Genomic DNA, 17,338 nt, shown 5'->3' with positions numbered 1-17,338 from the left:
TTGTGCTAGGTGGGTGATGAACAGTGCTTGGTCTTTGTCAGACGTAATACATAAAGTTGTGCCCAAAAAGTTCCATTTGATTTAATCAGACAAGAAAATCTTTATCCTTATCATCCAGGTCAGCTGTCATATGCCGTTTCCACCAAAGGCACTTAAGCATAAACACCTGATTGATGCAGTGTTGCTGAGAAGATTGTCATTCTGACAGGTTCTCCCATCTATGCAGAGGAATTCTGAGACTCTGTTATAATGACCATTGGGTTCGTGGTTACCTCCCTGACCAATGCCATTTTTGCCTGGTTATTCAGTATGGCCAACATTAGGAGGAGTCCTGCTGGTTTCAGACTTCTTCCACTTCACGGTTAATGAGGCAGATTAACACCTAGGAACCCTCAAATCTTGACAAATGGCTTTATCCTCTTGCCCTAATCTATTCCTCTTTACAATTTGATGGCATGAATTAAATGTAAAGCTTTATCCTACCAGGTTCCAGTTATAGTGTGAAGGTTTGGCGTGATTGTGAGTGCTGCCCAGATGAAGATGTTTCCAACCAAGATGAAATCACCCAGATAAGTAGGGCCAGGACAAGCACATACATCCAGATAGAAACTGTAATCCATGGTGGTTGTAGCTGTAATCCAATAGTGTGTGGGATGCATAGAAATAAATTCAGACAGATGATTAAGATTTCCTTGGGGTCTTTTTGGCTCCTTTTTAAAGAGCTCTCTTCATTATCCTTCTTCCCAGCAACCCCTGTGCCCTCTGAATCTGCCCAATGGCGTGATACTGCCGGAGCTGCTGGGAGTTGTAGGCAATTTTAAGTAGCACTGTTACAGTACAAATGTAGTTTTAAACAAACAAAGTATTTACAGGTAATTAAGTCATAAACTGACCCTCTCTGGGTGCTTTTCCCTGTCCATGTCACAGGTGACCAGAGCAAGAAATTCACATTGATAAAACTCTGAAGGGGAGGAAGTTACAATAGCTTTCCTTACATATCTTAAATGACAATATCAAAATGTAATAATATATAAAATGTATAATACATTAATATATTACACTATATTACATAGACTAGCTGTCCCCGCGACTCCGACTCAACTTTAAAAATCAATAAACAAACCAGTATCGTTAGCTAAATGGAGGCAAGGTATGCTCCAACACGTTGCGAGAGGTAGACTGACTCGAACGGAGGCTGGCGCGTGAGTGAGGAGGGCCCTGCCCAGCTCCCCACTCCTGATGTCACGCTTCCCCCTCCCCTTGGCCCGCAGCCTCTATCTCGGATTTGCACGAATAAATTGCTCCAGCATGTGAACTATGATACTTACCATGATGAGAGAAGTCAAAAAAATCAATCGGAAAGTTCAAGCAAATTATAGAAAAAAAACCTGATCCAAATACATTAAGTAGTTTGCTGAAAAAGCAAACACAGTCAGACAGTCTTTGGATTTTATATATATATATATATATATATATATATATATATATATATATATATATATATATATATATATATATATATATATATAAAATAATATATACGAGGGGGACCCAAAGATAACTGGAATTTTGTTGTTGGTAGGTTATTTATTTATTTCCGGTTATTTTTGGGTCCCCCCTCATGTGTGTGTATATATATATATATATATATATATATATATATATATATAATAGATTTATAGAGATTTATTAGAGATTTATTATGGGCAGCATGGTGACACAGTGGTAGCACACTGCCTCGTAAGTAAGGAGACCATGGTTTGTGTCCTGGGTCCTCAAAGCATTGAGTTTGTATGTTCTCCCTGTGTCACCACGGGATTCCTTTCACTGTCCAAAGACATGCATGTTAGGTAGATTGGCGATACTAAATTGGGTCTAGTGTGTGGTTGGGGAGTGTGTGTGTGGGTTTGCTTGCTCTGGTACCCTGTCCAGGGTTTGTTCCTACCTTGAGCCCTGTGCTAGCTGGGATTGGCTCCAACAGACCCGTAACCCTGTTCAGGACTAAGCGGGTTAGAAAATAACATGACATACATTAGACATATATAAATGAAAGACGTGTGTGAGTGTGTATGGAGCAGTCTGCTCTGCTCACACTCAACCACAGCCACTAGATGGCGCATACATGCACTTTTACATTTTTTTGCCACTTACATGCACCTCACTTCTCACTGCAAAGGACCACTGCGTGCAACAAACAGCACCATGCAACAACGTTGAGCTAATGACACAGAGGAAGCGACACAATGTCAAAATGAAACAAACGCAGCAGTTCAAGAACGTGCAAGTGAAACATCTCGGCACTGGAGGGCAGGGCTTGAAGTTTTCACAAAAAACTTTGTCTATCTGGAGGTATTTTCTCGAGACAAAGATTAAATTCAGCTAAGATATGGTATCACCAGTGTCTTCTAATGAAAGTCAGTGGGGCAGCAAGCACAGGTGGGTCCACATCCTCTGCCCTGTGTAATTCTTATGAATTTGCTGACGCCTTTCCAAGTTCACAAATACAGTATAGTAAAACTGCTAGGGAGTCTTCAGGTTGTTTATTATTCTGAAGACCACACACAGCTAGTATTATATAAAAATATAATAATATCAAAATATGAAATACTAGCTGTGATACCCATTTAGGACAGGTTGAAATCGAAGTTGTCAGCGTAGACCTCAATGTTAACGTTTGCAGTGCACCATGCAATGCATGTGTCTCGAGAATATGCCATTTGGTAAGGGATTCGTAATAGCAGAGTTAATGTTTGTGATGCACCATCTGTTGGAATGACAAATGAAGTGCATTTTATTACTAAAAATGTTTGTGATTTGCTGTCTGTTGGAATGTTAGAGATATAGCAATTGGATGGACACATATACACTTATTCATTAATTAAGGTGAATGTATCTCCATTAACAGTTATAATACATATTTACATTTTGACTGTGTGTCATTCTATAAAATACATTATAAGTTGCCTTACTTGATGTTTTCCTGAAAAACATTTTCTTGCCAACAGAAATGCTTGCCGAGAGTTTCTCAGCAGCTTGAAAGAGAAGCCGGGCGAGTGACAGTGTACTTTTCTGTCAACAGGCTCTCTCTTCCTTTTCCAGATTCTAACAGGATGGCAGAAGACTGTGGTGTTCGCACCTCACATTTTCAGTTTAATTAATATTGTATGAATATCTTCTAGTGCTCAGTCAAAATCCACTGTGCTGTGGCTTGTGTGTTTTAGTGAGCGATGTCTGACAGCAAGCAACTGTTAACAAAACCGGCAACTCGTTCTGAAATCTGGGACAGCTTCTTCGATTTTCTGATCTTGTAACAAAGTGAAGGAGGAAATGCTGCCTACACACCACCTACATTCTGCCCAGAAATACAGGACAGGGCTGGAGCTGAAATGGTATTGATGACAAATCGAAGAGGTGTAATTAGCTGATAGTCTTGACAGCCGAAGTGAAACCCACTGTTGCTGGTATCATGCTGTGTTGGAAGGCCTAGAATCCTGTCAGATTAAGACTTGAGTGACAGAGATGGATTTTCTTGTGATTAATCTGAGGGGAATATTAAAGAGCAATCAAAAACCGAGCTAGAGAACGGTACATAGGATGGAAAAATGAGAAACAAAAGTGAACACGAACCTAAAATCAAAACCTTCATCTAAAATATTTTCATTCTTAGATAGTTTTTCTACAAAGCCTTTCCTTTAAAGTAATGGGTTTAAGGTTATAGGGCATGGTCACATTTTATCACAGCATGACGATGACACACAATGTGGGCATCAAAAACCTTACAGTACAATGTGTCTACAGCTCTAGAATGGCTGTCCTTATGTAGCAAAGTACAATATGTTATTTGTACTTTTGTTTTGTTTTAGTTATGAACTTCCCTAAGATTAATGAATTCTTATAAATAGTTAGTAGTACAGACGACCCCCGAAATTCACGGGGGTTATGTTCCTAGAGCACCCGTGAATTGTGAAAAACCGTGAATTTTGGATGAGGTCAGAAAAATGACTTTATAAATGTCTATTTTTATAGTTTAAACCCTAAATATTCCCCCAAAACACTTTAATTTCATTTCAGACTCGGCTTAATACATTGCCCTAAAAAAAGAATGTAAAGGTAAACCCGTATACTGTACACTACTGTACTGCCATGTCTCCCGCAGTGCTAGAATGTAAAATACCGATGTTACCGCTGTTATGTACTGTAATTCATGAAAGCGCATTTTCTTTGGTATGCGCTGTCGTTTTCTTTGGTATAAGTAAGGTAAATGCGTGATAATTCAATTTAATAAAAATACAGTAAAATGTACAGGTACTCACCAACGATGATTGATATTGACTGAAGATGATGATGATGATGAATTAGCTGTGCAGTACAATGAAGGTATGTAATGAAGATAATGACTGCACAGCAAAGCAGAGGATTTACAGCTCCTCGGGTGGCTACTGCGGCGTAACTTTTTAGTTCCGGGGCCAAATCCAGTAGTTCAACCTTCTCCTGGAGTGTCTTAAACTTCTGCTAGCGCTTAGGTTCATTGCCAGAAGCCTTAGAAGGCGCAGGGTGTTTGGGCAACATCTTAGGGCTTTAAGAAGAACAGAACAAAAAACACGAGAATGCTCAGCAAAACACTCGAGATAGCTACATGCAGAGCTGGAGTGTGACTCATTTTCAGCCCGGGAGTTTCATGCCTCAGACCGTCCCACTATTTACAGTATACACCCACATATTATTTTGAAAACTCTCAGCTCACCCTCTCTTTCACATGGGTGGTTGCATATTCACTTCAAGCTCCGGTTCTCTACCAGAGGTCTGAGAGCTTGAGCATTCTTTGTAGTTTCTTAGCTGTTCCTAGGACAGCTTCTGGACAGAAATCCATGACGTTGTATGTGTGTGTATATATGTATATACTGTATGTATATTGTGGCAACTGGCCCGGACACAGACAGGAGGACACCAAAGGTTCCAAACTACACACACGTTTATTATACATATTTACAATTATCGCACACACCCCAGTGCCCCAGCACTAGTCACCCTTAGTCCAGGCCTCTTAGCAATGCCTCTCTCTTCTGGGCCACCTCCTCTCCTCCAAGCTCCGTCCTTCTTTCACCTGATTCCAGCCATCAAATGGAGGGAGGTGGCCCATTTTATGTTCACCTGGACGTGCTCCAGGTGCCTCCCGATGAACTTCCACCAGCACTTCCTTGTGTGGCGGAAGTGCCGGCTGTGCACCTGGAAGCACTCCGGGTGTCCCTGGTCTTTGTCCCCCCACCACTTCCGGATGTGGTGGAAGTGTTGAGGGCCAGGGCTCCTCAGACATCTGGGCACCCCCTGGTGGTGACCACGCGCCCCCATAGGGTTGAGCTTCCATGCTCCTTTCCCGTGGTCCCCATAGCCATCAGGGCGGTCGCCCCCTCGTGGTCCAGATTAGGCATAATCCCTCCTTTGGTCCTTCCAGGCGTCCCAGCTGGGTACCTCCCCCAGAACTGAGGGAAAGATCAATGCAGCCAAATACAGAGAGGCCCTTGAAAATGACCTACATCAGCATGCACGCCACCTCATACTGGGTCAATGGTTCAACTTTCAGCACAATATTGACCTGAAGCAGACATTTAAGACAACACAGGAGTAGCTTTGAGACAAGTCTTTGATCTTTGGAGGGACCTGATAATGACAGTTTGCAGACTCTTCTCATCCAATGTAATGGAGCTTGAAATGATTTCCCAGGAAAAATGAGATAATCTGCTTTAATCCAGATGTGAAAAGCTTGCAGACATATACCCAAGAAGACTAATTTGGAATTTCTACCAAAGGAGCTTCTAAAAAGTACTGAAATAAGGGTCTGAATGAGAAGATTCAGTTTTTGATTTTTAAAAAATTTGCAAACCTTTCTGAAAACACATTTTCACTTTGTCAATATAGGTTGTTGAGTGTGGACTGATGGGCAAAAATTAGACATTTTTGCATTTCAAATTAAATTTACAACACAACAAAGTGTGCAGAAAGTGAAGTGGTCTGAATACATTCTGAACACTCTGTATATACAGTATATTGTCATAGAAGACAGGTCGACTGGCACCCTGGCCCTGGTAGATACTTCCTTTCTCAGCCAGAAGTAATGAAAAAGCAAGGACATGGATGAACAGGCATCCTGACCCGGCTGGTAAGCAGTATCTTTCCCAAGTCGGGAAGCCATTATGAGGGATGGACAGTGGACGACTGCCTCCCGAGGCTTTCTGTTCCTCCAGTACACCGGTTGGCAGTATCGCTTTGGTATGGCTCCCATTTGGACACCCGCACAGCTGCAATGGAGTTTTAGTTTTACTTGCAGCCCTGTTGGGGTTCTCAGGTGCCACTAGGGGGAGCTGCTGTTCCCTATTACAGAGAGATTCCACCGGACCTGGAAGAGCTGCCAAGTGGTAATCCTGTTGCACCGGAAGTACTCCAGGGTTTGTGTTGAAAAGCAGCCACTGCACCTCATCCAACAGTCAATGTTGGGAGGAGGTGGACAAGGTTTATTTAGAGGAGAGTAGAGGTGGGTAAGCAAAGAAACAAAATGAAATGGAACTGAACTGTGACAGATTTATCCGATGATTAAAAAAAAAAAAACCCCTGTAGAAGGTATTGTTGAAATTTAAACAATTTCTTCCATGAACCCATAACTGTGTGGTGTGGTTGTGTCTGGGTGTTTGGGGTACAGGTGCACCCCCTACAGGTCACATTATATATCTATCAATTCACATAACAGGGGAGGTCCCACACTGGATGAGTTCCCTGGGCCCCAGAAAGTTCTTGGAAATGCTCTGTTAATTTGCCGATTCCTTCTTTTTTGTTTTTCTTTTTTGCAGAATTGGATATCAAATCCCAATGTTTGCCGGCTTTTGCATCATGTTTGTTTCTACCATCAGTAAGTTAGTCTTTCTTTCTTTCTTTCTTTCTTTCTTTCTTTCTTTCTTTCTTTCTTTCTTTCTTTCTTTCTTTCTTTCTTTCTTTCTTTCTTTCTTTCTTTCTTTCTTTCTTTCTTATTAAGCCATTAAATCCTGTTTCGTTGATGCAGAGCTGATATTGTTTTATTTTTTCTCTCAGTGTTTGCTTGTTCAGAGAGCTATGCTTTCTTATTTCTTGCAAGATCTCTCCAGGGAATCGGGTCCTCCTGTTCTTCAGTAGCTGGTAAGTCTCCTTGTAAGGCCTTAAATGAGATCATTCCCTTGCTTATACTGTGGTTATAACAACAGCACCCCTGTTGAGACAACACACCCCCAGATCTACAAATAAAACAAAGCCACTGCCCATTAAACTTACTTTGAAAGACCACACCCTTTTAAAAATGGCTGTGGTGAAGACGACACATAAACTCCTCTCTGATGGCAATGACATTTCTGAGCAGAAGACCATAACTTTCTGGAGGTGGTCACAACTTATTTGAGAGAGCCTTTTAAAGCACTGTCACAACCTTTTGAGGCTGGTGTTTAAAGTGAGGCAAAACTCACGATGACACCTGAGTATTTGAAGTCCACACTACACTTAGACAGGACCATGACATTCTAAAGAATAACAAATACAATTTCAGAAAGCCAGGTCACCCACCATGGACCCTTCTATGGAGAAGAGCACACCCCCTTGTGACAGCTATAGGGGTAGTATAATGTAGCCCTCAGCATGTGTGTTCCTTTGAGTTCTTTTTGAGTTGATCACACACTATCCACGTGTTTAACCCCTTCCTCACTACCTGTCACTAGATAACCAGATCACACACTTGCATGACATTGCACCAACAGCAGCTGACAATTTTTTTCTAAATAACACAATGATTTTTTTTTTTATTTCAGATATCATTGCTTACATGCCTATTGACACCCATGTTTAATCCAAAATATTTAAAAATGAAAGAAATGTTTTTTTGTCTTGGGTTAGGTTTTTTGAACGTTTCCTCATCCCTTTTTTTTAGATACTTTGAACTTTTACTGTTTTAAAAACCTTTGCCCCATTCCTGGGAATACGCAGACTTGAAGCCTGCCTATTGAGTTTGGGGCCAGGCTACCTGAGGTGGGTGAGGTCTACTATGTTGGAGCTAAAGAGCAGGTTTGGGTTGTGTTTTCTGTGAGCCGTATACCTTCAGATTTGGTATCATTCTGTAACAATTATAAATATTTATAAACGAGGTTGGCGTTGTTGTGTTTTTTTAAAGGTGTGTTCCTTGTATGCTTTACGTAGAGCTTAGTGGGGCAGGCCCACCTGATGCTGCAGTAGGGTGACCTAAGAAGAAACTGTAGATGAAATAGCAGTCTTGTGGATTGTGCTTTTAATTTTACTTTTTGGATTTCATGGTTTTGCTTCTTTCTTTGGCATTAGACAATGACTCTGCTTTGTGTTTTTTTTTTGGATTTTGTTTGCTTTACATCTGTATTTTTGGCAAATTTCCTTTTCTGTGCCTGCAACTTGCAAGGAAAATCTGGGGGGGGGGGGGGGGGTGTCTGGTTGGTGGCACTCCTGACACTGTAAAAAAACAAAAAAAAACAAAAAAAAAAAAAAAAAAAAAACCTCACACTGTTCAGTGTGGTGATGAGGTGTCACCCGTTGCAGAGCTGCACCTGGATCTCAATCCGTGCATGCTCACAACTTTTTTCTTTATTTTGTAATCATTTTTTAATCCTCTTGATTCTCCCAAATACTGTGAATGTTAAAATATCCAATGAGCTTGCTTTGATTTTATTAGGCACTAACAAAATACCTGCGCTTCGCAGCGGAGAAGTAGTGTGTTAAAGAGGTTATGTAAACATATATATACATATACATATATACATATATTTATATATATATATACATATACACATCCACATATAAAGTGCAGGATTTACGTATAAGCTATACAAGCTATAGCTTAGGGCCCCCGCCTTCTTGGGGGCCCCCAAAACAAATTGTCCGAGTGAGCAATTGTCATATATACTTAAATATACTACAGCATTATTTGTCCCAATCAGGCCTGGCCTTAGGCATAGGCGAAGTAGATGACCGCCTAGGGCCTCGGCGTCCGGGGTGCACCGGATCGACTCCTTGGTCTAATTTTCACGCATTTCACAGAGCTTCCAGGGGGGCTCTGCCCCCCTCAGGGGGCCCCTGGACCCCCCTTTCACCTAGGGTCCCATAATACCTAAGACCGGGCCTGCACATATATATACATATACACATATCAACATATATATACACATACATATACACACATACATACGCACACACATATACATATACACATACATACATATACATACATATATATATATATATACACACATACATACATAGATACACACATATATACTGTATATATATACACATACAGACACATATACTGTACATATACATATTTACATATCTACATATATATATACATATCTACATATATATACACATATATATATACATATCTACATTATATATATATATATAGACATACATATATAGTTTCTTTTCAATAAAGTCATGCGTTAGGCAAGTGTCATTGAATAGCGGCACTGCAAGTTTAGTTTCTTTTCAATAAGTCAGGCGCGCTTTGCAGTGGCGAAGTTCTGCTTTTAAATTTTTATTACTAAGAAAAGAAAACCTTTTTAAACTGAGGGAAAATATACCAATAACAATTTGTTAAGGATCTGTTTTTTTGTGAAGCGGTCTTTACACAGCTTCTCCACTGTTTCTCAATTGTGTAATGAATGTTTTCTTCAGCGCTCTTTGTGGCTGTTCCTTGTTTTCAGTTCACGTGATTACGTAGGAGGCGTGATGACGCGACACGCAACTCCACCTCTCACGGCCATCGAGCTGCACTCCATTCCAATACATGGACAAAAAAGAGGTTCCAGTTATGACCATTACGCGTAGAAATGAAACCTGCCTAACTTTTGTAAGTAAGCTGTAAGGAATGAGCCTGCCAAATTTCAGCCTTCCATCTACACGGGAAGTTGGAGAATTAGTGATGAGTGAGTGAGTCAGTGAGGGCTTTGCCTTTTATTAGTATAGATTCTTAATGACTTTTCTCACTCAACTTTTGATTTTTTTGTGACTTTAGAAGCCTTTATTCAATGTTTGGGTCAGTTGAGGCCATAAGCCTGCCTGTTGAGTTTGGGGCCAGGCTGTCTGAGGTGGTGGAGCTGAAGAGTAGGTCTGGGTTGTGTTTGTTGAGCCCCTTACCCTCTGTTTTTTGTGTCATTCTGTAGAAGAGCTGCAACATTTATAAATATTTTACCAATTCTGCATATGTGTATGAGGTTAGCTTTGTTATGTCTAGTTTTTTTAATATTTTTCTTTGTATGCTTTATGGGGAGCTTAGGTGGGCATGCCCACCTGGTGCTGCAGAGGAGTGACTGCCAATCAGGGGTATTTAAGAAGAAACTGAAAATGGAATAGCAGCATCAGCCCTGAGGTTTCTCCTGTGTTGTGGACGGGGTTTTTTTGTTTTACTTTTTGGATTTCAGGGTTTCATTCCCTGCTTTTGACATAAGATACTGACTCTGCTTTCTGTTTGTAATCCTTTTGATTCTTCCAAATACTGTAAATGTTTAAATATTAAATGAGCTTTGTTTGATTTTATTAGGCCAGATGTATTCTTAATGACTTTTCTCACTTAATCTTTGATTTTTTGTGACTTTAGAAGCCTTTACTCAATGTTTGGGTCAGTGGAGGCCATAAGCCTACCTGTTGAGTTTGGGGCCAGGCTGTCTGAGGTGGTGGAGCTGAAGAGTAGGTCTGGGTTGTGTTTGTTGAGCCCCTTACCCTCTGTTTTTTGTGTCATTCTGTAGAAGAGCTGCAACATTTATAAATATTTTACCAATTCTGCATATGTGTATGAGGTTAGCTTTGTTATGTCTAGTTTTTTTAATATTTTTCTTTGTATGCTTTATGGGGAGCTTAGGTGGGCATGCCCACCTGGTGCTGCAGAGGAGTGACTGCCAATCAGGGGTATTTAAGAAGAAACTGAAAATGGAATAGCAGCATCAGCCCTGAGGTTTCTCCTGTGTTGTGGACGGGGTTTTTTGTTTTACTTTTTGGATTTCAGGGTTTCATTCCCTGCTTTTGACATAAGATACTGACTCTGCTTTCTGTTTGTAATCCTTTTGATTCTTCCAAATACTGTAAATGTTTAAATATTAAATGAGCTTTGTTTGATTTTATTAGGCCAGATGTATTCTTAATGACTTTTCTCACTTAATCTTTGATTTTTTGTGACTTTAGAAGCCTTTACTCAATGTTTGGGTCAGTGGAGGCCATAAGCCTACCTGTTGAGTTTGGGGCCAGGCTGTCTGAGGTGGTGGAGCTGAAGAGCAGGTCTGGGTTGTGTTTGTTGAGCCCCATACCCTCTGTTTTTGGTATCATTCTGTAGAAGAACTGCAACATTTATAAATATTTTAGCGATTCTGCATATGTGTGTGAGGTTAGCTTTGTTGTGTCTAGTTTTTAAATATTTGTTCCTTCTATGCTATATGTGGAGCTTAGGGGGGCAGGCCCACCTGATGCTGAAAAGGAGTGACTGCCAATCTGGGTATTTAAGAAGAAACTGAAAATGAAATAGCAGCATCAGCACTGAGGTTTCTCCTGTGTTGTGGACGGGGTTTTTTGTTTTACTTTTTGGATTTCAGGGTTTCATTCCCTGCTCTTGGCATAAGATACTGACTCTGGTTTCTGTTTGTAATCCTTTTAATTCTTCCAAATACTGTAAATGTTTAAATATTCTTTAAATATATTTTCTCAATGTTTGGGTCGGTGAAGGCCATAAGCCTGCCTGTTGAGTTTAGGGCCAGGCTGCCTGAGGTGGTGGAGCTGAAGAGCAGGTCTGGGTTGTGTTTGTTGAGCCCCATACTCTCCGTTTTAGGAATCGTTCTGTAACATACATATATATATATATATATATATATATATATATATATATATATATATATATATATATATATATATATATATATATATATTTATAAATATATATATATTTATAAATGAGGTTGGCATTGGCATGTCTAGTTTTTTTAAGATGTGTTCCTTGTATGCTTTAAGTAGAGCTTAGGGGGGCATGCCCACTTGATGCTGCACAAGGGTGACCACCCCTTGGGAGTATTTAAGAAGAAACTGCAGATGAAATAGCAGCATCTCCAGTCTCGTGGATTGTGCTTTTAATTTTACTTTTTGGATTTCATGATGTCACCACTTGCTCTTGGCATAAGATACTGATACTGCTTTCTGTTTTTTTTTGGGGATTTTGTTTGCTTTATGTCTGCATTTTTGGCAAGTTACCTTTTCTGTGCCTGCAACTTGCATGAAAAATTTGGGGGCTGGTGACAGGATTGGCACTGTAGCCAAGCCAGAGTAAAAAACCTCACACTGTTCAGGGTGGTGCTGAGGTGTCATTTTTTTTGTAAGGCTGCTCTTGGGTTTGCCGTATGGTGGGTGCAGCAACCTCACCTGACCTTGTTTTTGTTTTGTTTATTTTGTAATATTTTTTTTATCCTCTTGAATCTCCAAAATACTGTGAATGTTAAAATATTCAATGAGCTTTGTTTGATTTTATTGGGTCAAAGGTATTCTTAATGACTTTTCTCACTTAACCTTTGATTTTTTTGTGACTTTAGAAGCCTTCGCTCAATGTTTGGGTCGGTGGAGGCCATAAGCCTGCCTGTTTCTTCCTTGTATGCTATATTTGGAGCTTTGGGGGGGGCGTGGGCAGGCCCACCAGAGGCTGCAGAGGAATGACATCCAATCAGGGGTATTTAAGAAGAAACTGCAGATGAAATAGTAGATAGATAGATAGATAGATAGATAGATAGATAGATAGATAGATAGATAGATAGATAGATAGATAGATAGATAGATAGATAGATAGATAGATAGATAGATAGATAGATAGATAGATAGATAGATAGATAGATAGATAGATAGATAGATAGGTACTTTATTAATCCCAATGGGAAATTCACAAGCATCAGCACTGAGGTTTCTTCTGTCTTGTGGACGGGGCTTTTTGTTTTACTTTTTGGATTTTGTGCTTTCATTCCCTGCTCTTGGCATAATATACTGAGTCTGGTTTCTGTTTGTAATCCTTTTGATTCTTCCAAATACTGTAAATGTTTAAATTTTCAATAAGCTTTGTTTGATTTTATTAGGCCAAATGTATTCTTAATGACGTTTCTTAGCTTATTTTTGACTTTTATGACTTTAAAACCAGTATTTGGGTCATTGGAGGCCATAAGCCTGCCTATTGAGTTTGGGGCAGGCTGCCTGGAGTTTGTGAGGTCTAAATGTGTTGGAGCTGACCTGGGATTTTTTTTTTTTTTTTTTTGAGGTCCGCACCCCCTTTTCTATGGCAGGATTATAACATTATGGTAGTGGCCAGAAGTCTTGGCAGTGATACAAATGTTGTGTTTTGCCAAATTTGCGGCTTCAATTTTTGTGGTGGAAATTCTCATTGCTTTTATATTATTGTGCAGAGTGATCAGATGCATATTAATTCATTGCAAAGAGCTTTATTAGCATAAAAAGTCTGACTGTGGAAAAGATATTATCTTGGTTGAATCCTCCTTCCGACTGTTTGGGACATCTGGAAAAATCGATTGCCCGAAAAAGGAAAAGGTGAACGCTACCATTAGTCCTGTGTTACTGTGCCAACAGTGAAGCATCTTGAGAAGATCCACATGTGGGGTTGCTTCTCATCCAAGGGAGTGGACCCACTCACAGTTCTACCCAAGAACACTGCCATGAATAAAGAACGGTATGAAAACAGTTCAGGTGTAATTTGGTGATGATCCAGCATGATGGAGCCACCATGTCACAAGGAAAAAGTGATAAAGTGGCTTGGAGATCATAACATTGAAAGCCTGAAAACTCCCCAGATCTTAATCCCATTGAGAACCTGTGGTCAGTTCACAAAAAGCGGGTGGATGAGCAGAAGCCCACAATTTGTGATCAACTTCAAGCACTAAAACGAATAGAATGGGTCACCATCAGTCCGGATTTGGCCCAGAAGCTGATATTCAGCATGCCAGAGCGAACTGCAGAAGTTATGAAGAAGAAGGGTCAGCACTGTCAGTATTGACACTTTACATAAATTTGATGCATTTGCCAATAGAAGCCTTTGAAACTTGTAAAATGTTGAAAATTGTTCGATATACCATAGAAATGTGAAAAAAATAATCCAAAAACGCCGAAAGTCATAGTTTGCAAAACACAACATTTATGTTGCTGCCAAAATTTTTGCCCACTACTGTAGAGATGATCACACACCTCTGAGACAGACATTTGTAATTTCGCTCAGTCATTTTAAGACAACTGTGAAATATGCGCCCCTATTGTGACATCAGCAATGGCTTTAAAAAATTCAAAACGAGGCTGGTATGTTTCAAAGTGGCATCTGCCGCCTGGTGAGTAATTGCGTCTTTTATGTTGGTTCTGCAGGACCCTACGCCATTCAGTCAAATACCAATCACTACCACATTTGGATTTTTAGGCTTCTTCCTCTTACCATTAACATGTCCAAAGTCACATTATGATTCTCTTTTGAGGTATGGGAATGCTTGCCAGTGTCTACACAGACGATGAAGAACGTGGGAATGCAATGGGCATTGCACTTGGAGGTCTGGCAATGGGAGTCCTTGGTGAGTATGGGCTACACGTAGTGAAGTTGATCCATCTGCCATCTAGTGGCCAATCATTGTACAGCTCTGCTTGCTTTTAGAACATAAGACATTTGACAGACAACAGGAGACCATTAAGTCCATCCGGCTTGTTTGTTTAGTTAAACGTTAAGCTGTCCCAATATCTCATTTAGATAGTTTTTTTTTATTATTATTATTAATTTTATTGTACTCATTCCGTACAATTAGATAAATTTTTACAAAAAATAGGATTAAAAACAAATCAAATCCCACCCCTGCAGAGCCTGCCTTTTCCTATGAAGAGCCACACTTGGACGCCTGGCTTGTTCTTCATCTATTCTAATTATTTCACTTCTTTGCTCTGACACTTTCTTGGTTTCTAATTTATTTCTGTGGGAAAGATATGAATTAGATACTTCTTAAAGGTTGTCCAGCTTTCTTCTTCATGTCTCAGTAGTTTGTTACAGAATCTCCTAACACTTTGAGTAATGATGTGCTTCCTGGCTTCAGTCCTCAACGCACTTCCCAAACTTTTTCTCTGGCACCTATTTCTTGTCTAGATAGTCATTAACATAGCATTTGATTTGGGATCTGGTCTTCCAATTTCCCAGCAAATAAACTGACAATGGACCAGTGTGGGCAAACATGTTGGCGCTATGTGAGCAGCCAAGATTGTCCCAAATGGGATTTGCACATCAGGGCAACACTGATCCCAAAATAATGGGCAATGTTTGGGCAAACAGACAAGGAGCCCAAAATATGGTCATGAACTTTAAAAAAAGTCCATACCTTACTAGTCCATCCATCACTTTTGTATACTTGCTTTTCCAGGGTACTGTTGCCAGGCAGCTGAATCCCAGACCAGCAAGTAATAGGCACAGGTAGGATGAACCCCTGGCCAGGGCAATAGCCCATCACAGGTTGAACACACTGGTGATAGATAGATAGATAGATAGATAGATAGATAGATAGATAGATAGATAGATAGATAGATAGATAGATAGATAGATAGATAGATAGATAGATAGATAGATAGATAGATACTTTATTAATCCCAAGGGGAAATTCACATACTCCAGCAGCACCTTACTGATACAAAAAACAATATTAAATTAAAGAGTGATAATAATGCAGGTAAAAACAGACAACAACTTTGTATAATGTTAAATGTTAACGTTTACCCCCCCGGGTGGAATTGAAGAGTCGCATAGTTTTGGGGAGGAACGATCTCCTCAGTCTGTCAGTGGAGCAGGACGGTGACAGCAGTCTGTCGCTGAAGCTGCTCCTCTGTCTGGAGATGATCCTGTTTAGTGGATGCAGTGGATTCTCCATAATTGATAGGAGCCTGCTGAGCGCCCATCGCTCTGCCACAGATGTCAAACTGTCCAGCTCCATGCCAACAATAGAGCCTGTCTTCCTTACCAGTTTGTCCAGGCGTGAGGCGTCCTTCTTCTTAATGCTGCCTCCCCAGCACACCATTGCCTAGAAGAGGGCGCTCGCCACAACCGTCTGATAGAACATCTGCAGCATCTTATTGCAGATGTTGAAGGACGCCAGCCTTCTAAGGAAGTATGACCGGCTTGTCCTTTCTTACACAGAGCATCAGTATTGGCAGTCCAGTCTAATTTATCATCCAGCTGCACTCCCAGGTATTTATAGGTCTGCACCATCTGCACACAGTCACCTCTGATGATCACGGGGTCCAGGAGGGGTCTGGGCCTTCTAAAACCCACCACCAGCTCCTTGGTTTTGCTGGTGTTCAGGTGTAGGTGGTTTGAGTCGCACCATTTAACAAAGTCATTGATTAGGTCCCTAATGTGCCAATTTCACACCACCAGCCCACCAAACAGGCATGATTTTTGGACTGTGGGTGGAAACCAGAGCACCTGGAGGAAACCAACAGGGATACCTGATAAAAAAACACATTTTTTTAAATTGTTTACCTGTTTTTTATTAATTACATTGTGTAATTACGAAGATTTACAATTTATTATGTAATATAAAGACAAAAGAGATTATAAAGAGTTGGGACACCAGCCAATGATCCCCGTATAATTGCAACAAGATATAATACATTACATTTACTTATTTGGCTGACACCTTTATCCTAGGCAACTTACAACATTTGTGATACAATTGGCTCCATTTCTTTTGGTTTTACAATTGGAGTATTGGCAGGTGAAGTAACTTGCTCAGGGTCACACAATGGGATTTGAACCACAGCTTCAAGGCTTGAAGACTGAAGCCTTAACCGCTACACCACACTAATAAAGTGAGTTGACAAGAAAAGCAATAACATAATTTCCGGGCACAAATCCAAAACTAGACTGAAGATGGCAGTAGAGGTGGCAATCAAGCAGCAAGGCAGGAAGAGGCGGGTTCAGTGGACAGGAAGCAGGAAGCATCATCATAGGTCTTTGGGCTGTCAATCTTCTGGCTTGTAGTTGGAGAAGGAGGAGGAGAGGCATTAAACACATCAATACATTTATTGGTACACCTCCACCTTGTTGAAATCATTCAAATTGTTATTTTTACTTTTATAATCTAAAACCCAATGAAAATACTAATTCAGTGCGTTGTGACAACTCTTAAAAGTGGGAAACTATGGAGTAGTGTGTACATTGGCTAGCGTTACAAACCCGTCACCGGGCCAATGAGGGACTTAGTGAATTTGAACCCCCATTTTGGACCACTAGGGGAACTTTGCTAAGGAA

The 17,338-nt window shown here is 40.4% G+C and overlaps 1 protein-coding gene across 3 annotated transcripts in view; it reads left to right on the top strand.

Moving 5' to 3' along the window:
* slc18a2 (solute carrier family 18 member 2) overlaps positions 1–17,338 on the top strand; it is a 215,651-nt gene that overhangs the window by 103,665 nt on the left and 94,648 nt on the right. For all 3 annotated transcript variants that reach the window (XM_051923482.1, XM_051923480.1, XM_051923481.1), the window contains 3 exons: positions 6,843–6,901; positions 7,081–7,164; positions 14,532–14,624. In XM_051923482.1, coding sequence (XP_051779442.1) covers positions 6,843–6,901; positions 7,081–7,164; positions 14,532–14,624 — 236 coding nt within the window. The remainder of the gene's footprint in view (positions 1–6,842; positions 6,902–7,080; positions 7,165–14,531; positions 14,625–17,338) is intronic.

The sequence above is a fragment of the Erpetoichthys calabaricus genome, chromosome 2 (genome assembly GCF_900747795.2).
Source record: "Erpetoichthys calabaricus chromosome 2, fErpCal1.3, whole genome shotgun sequence".
Taxonomy (NCBI): Eukaryota; Metazoa; Chordata; class Cladistia; order Polypteriformes; family Polypteridae; genus Erpetoichthys; species Erpetoichthys calabaricus.
Note: the sequence above shows the minus strand (reverse complement) of the source record. Positions and strands in the feature narration are given on the sequence as shown.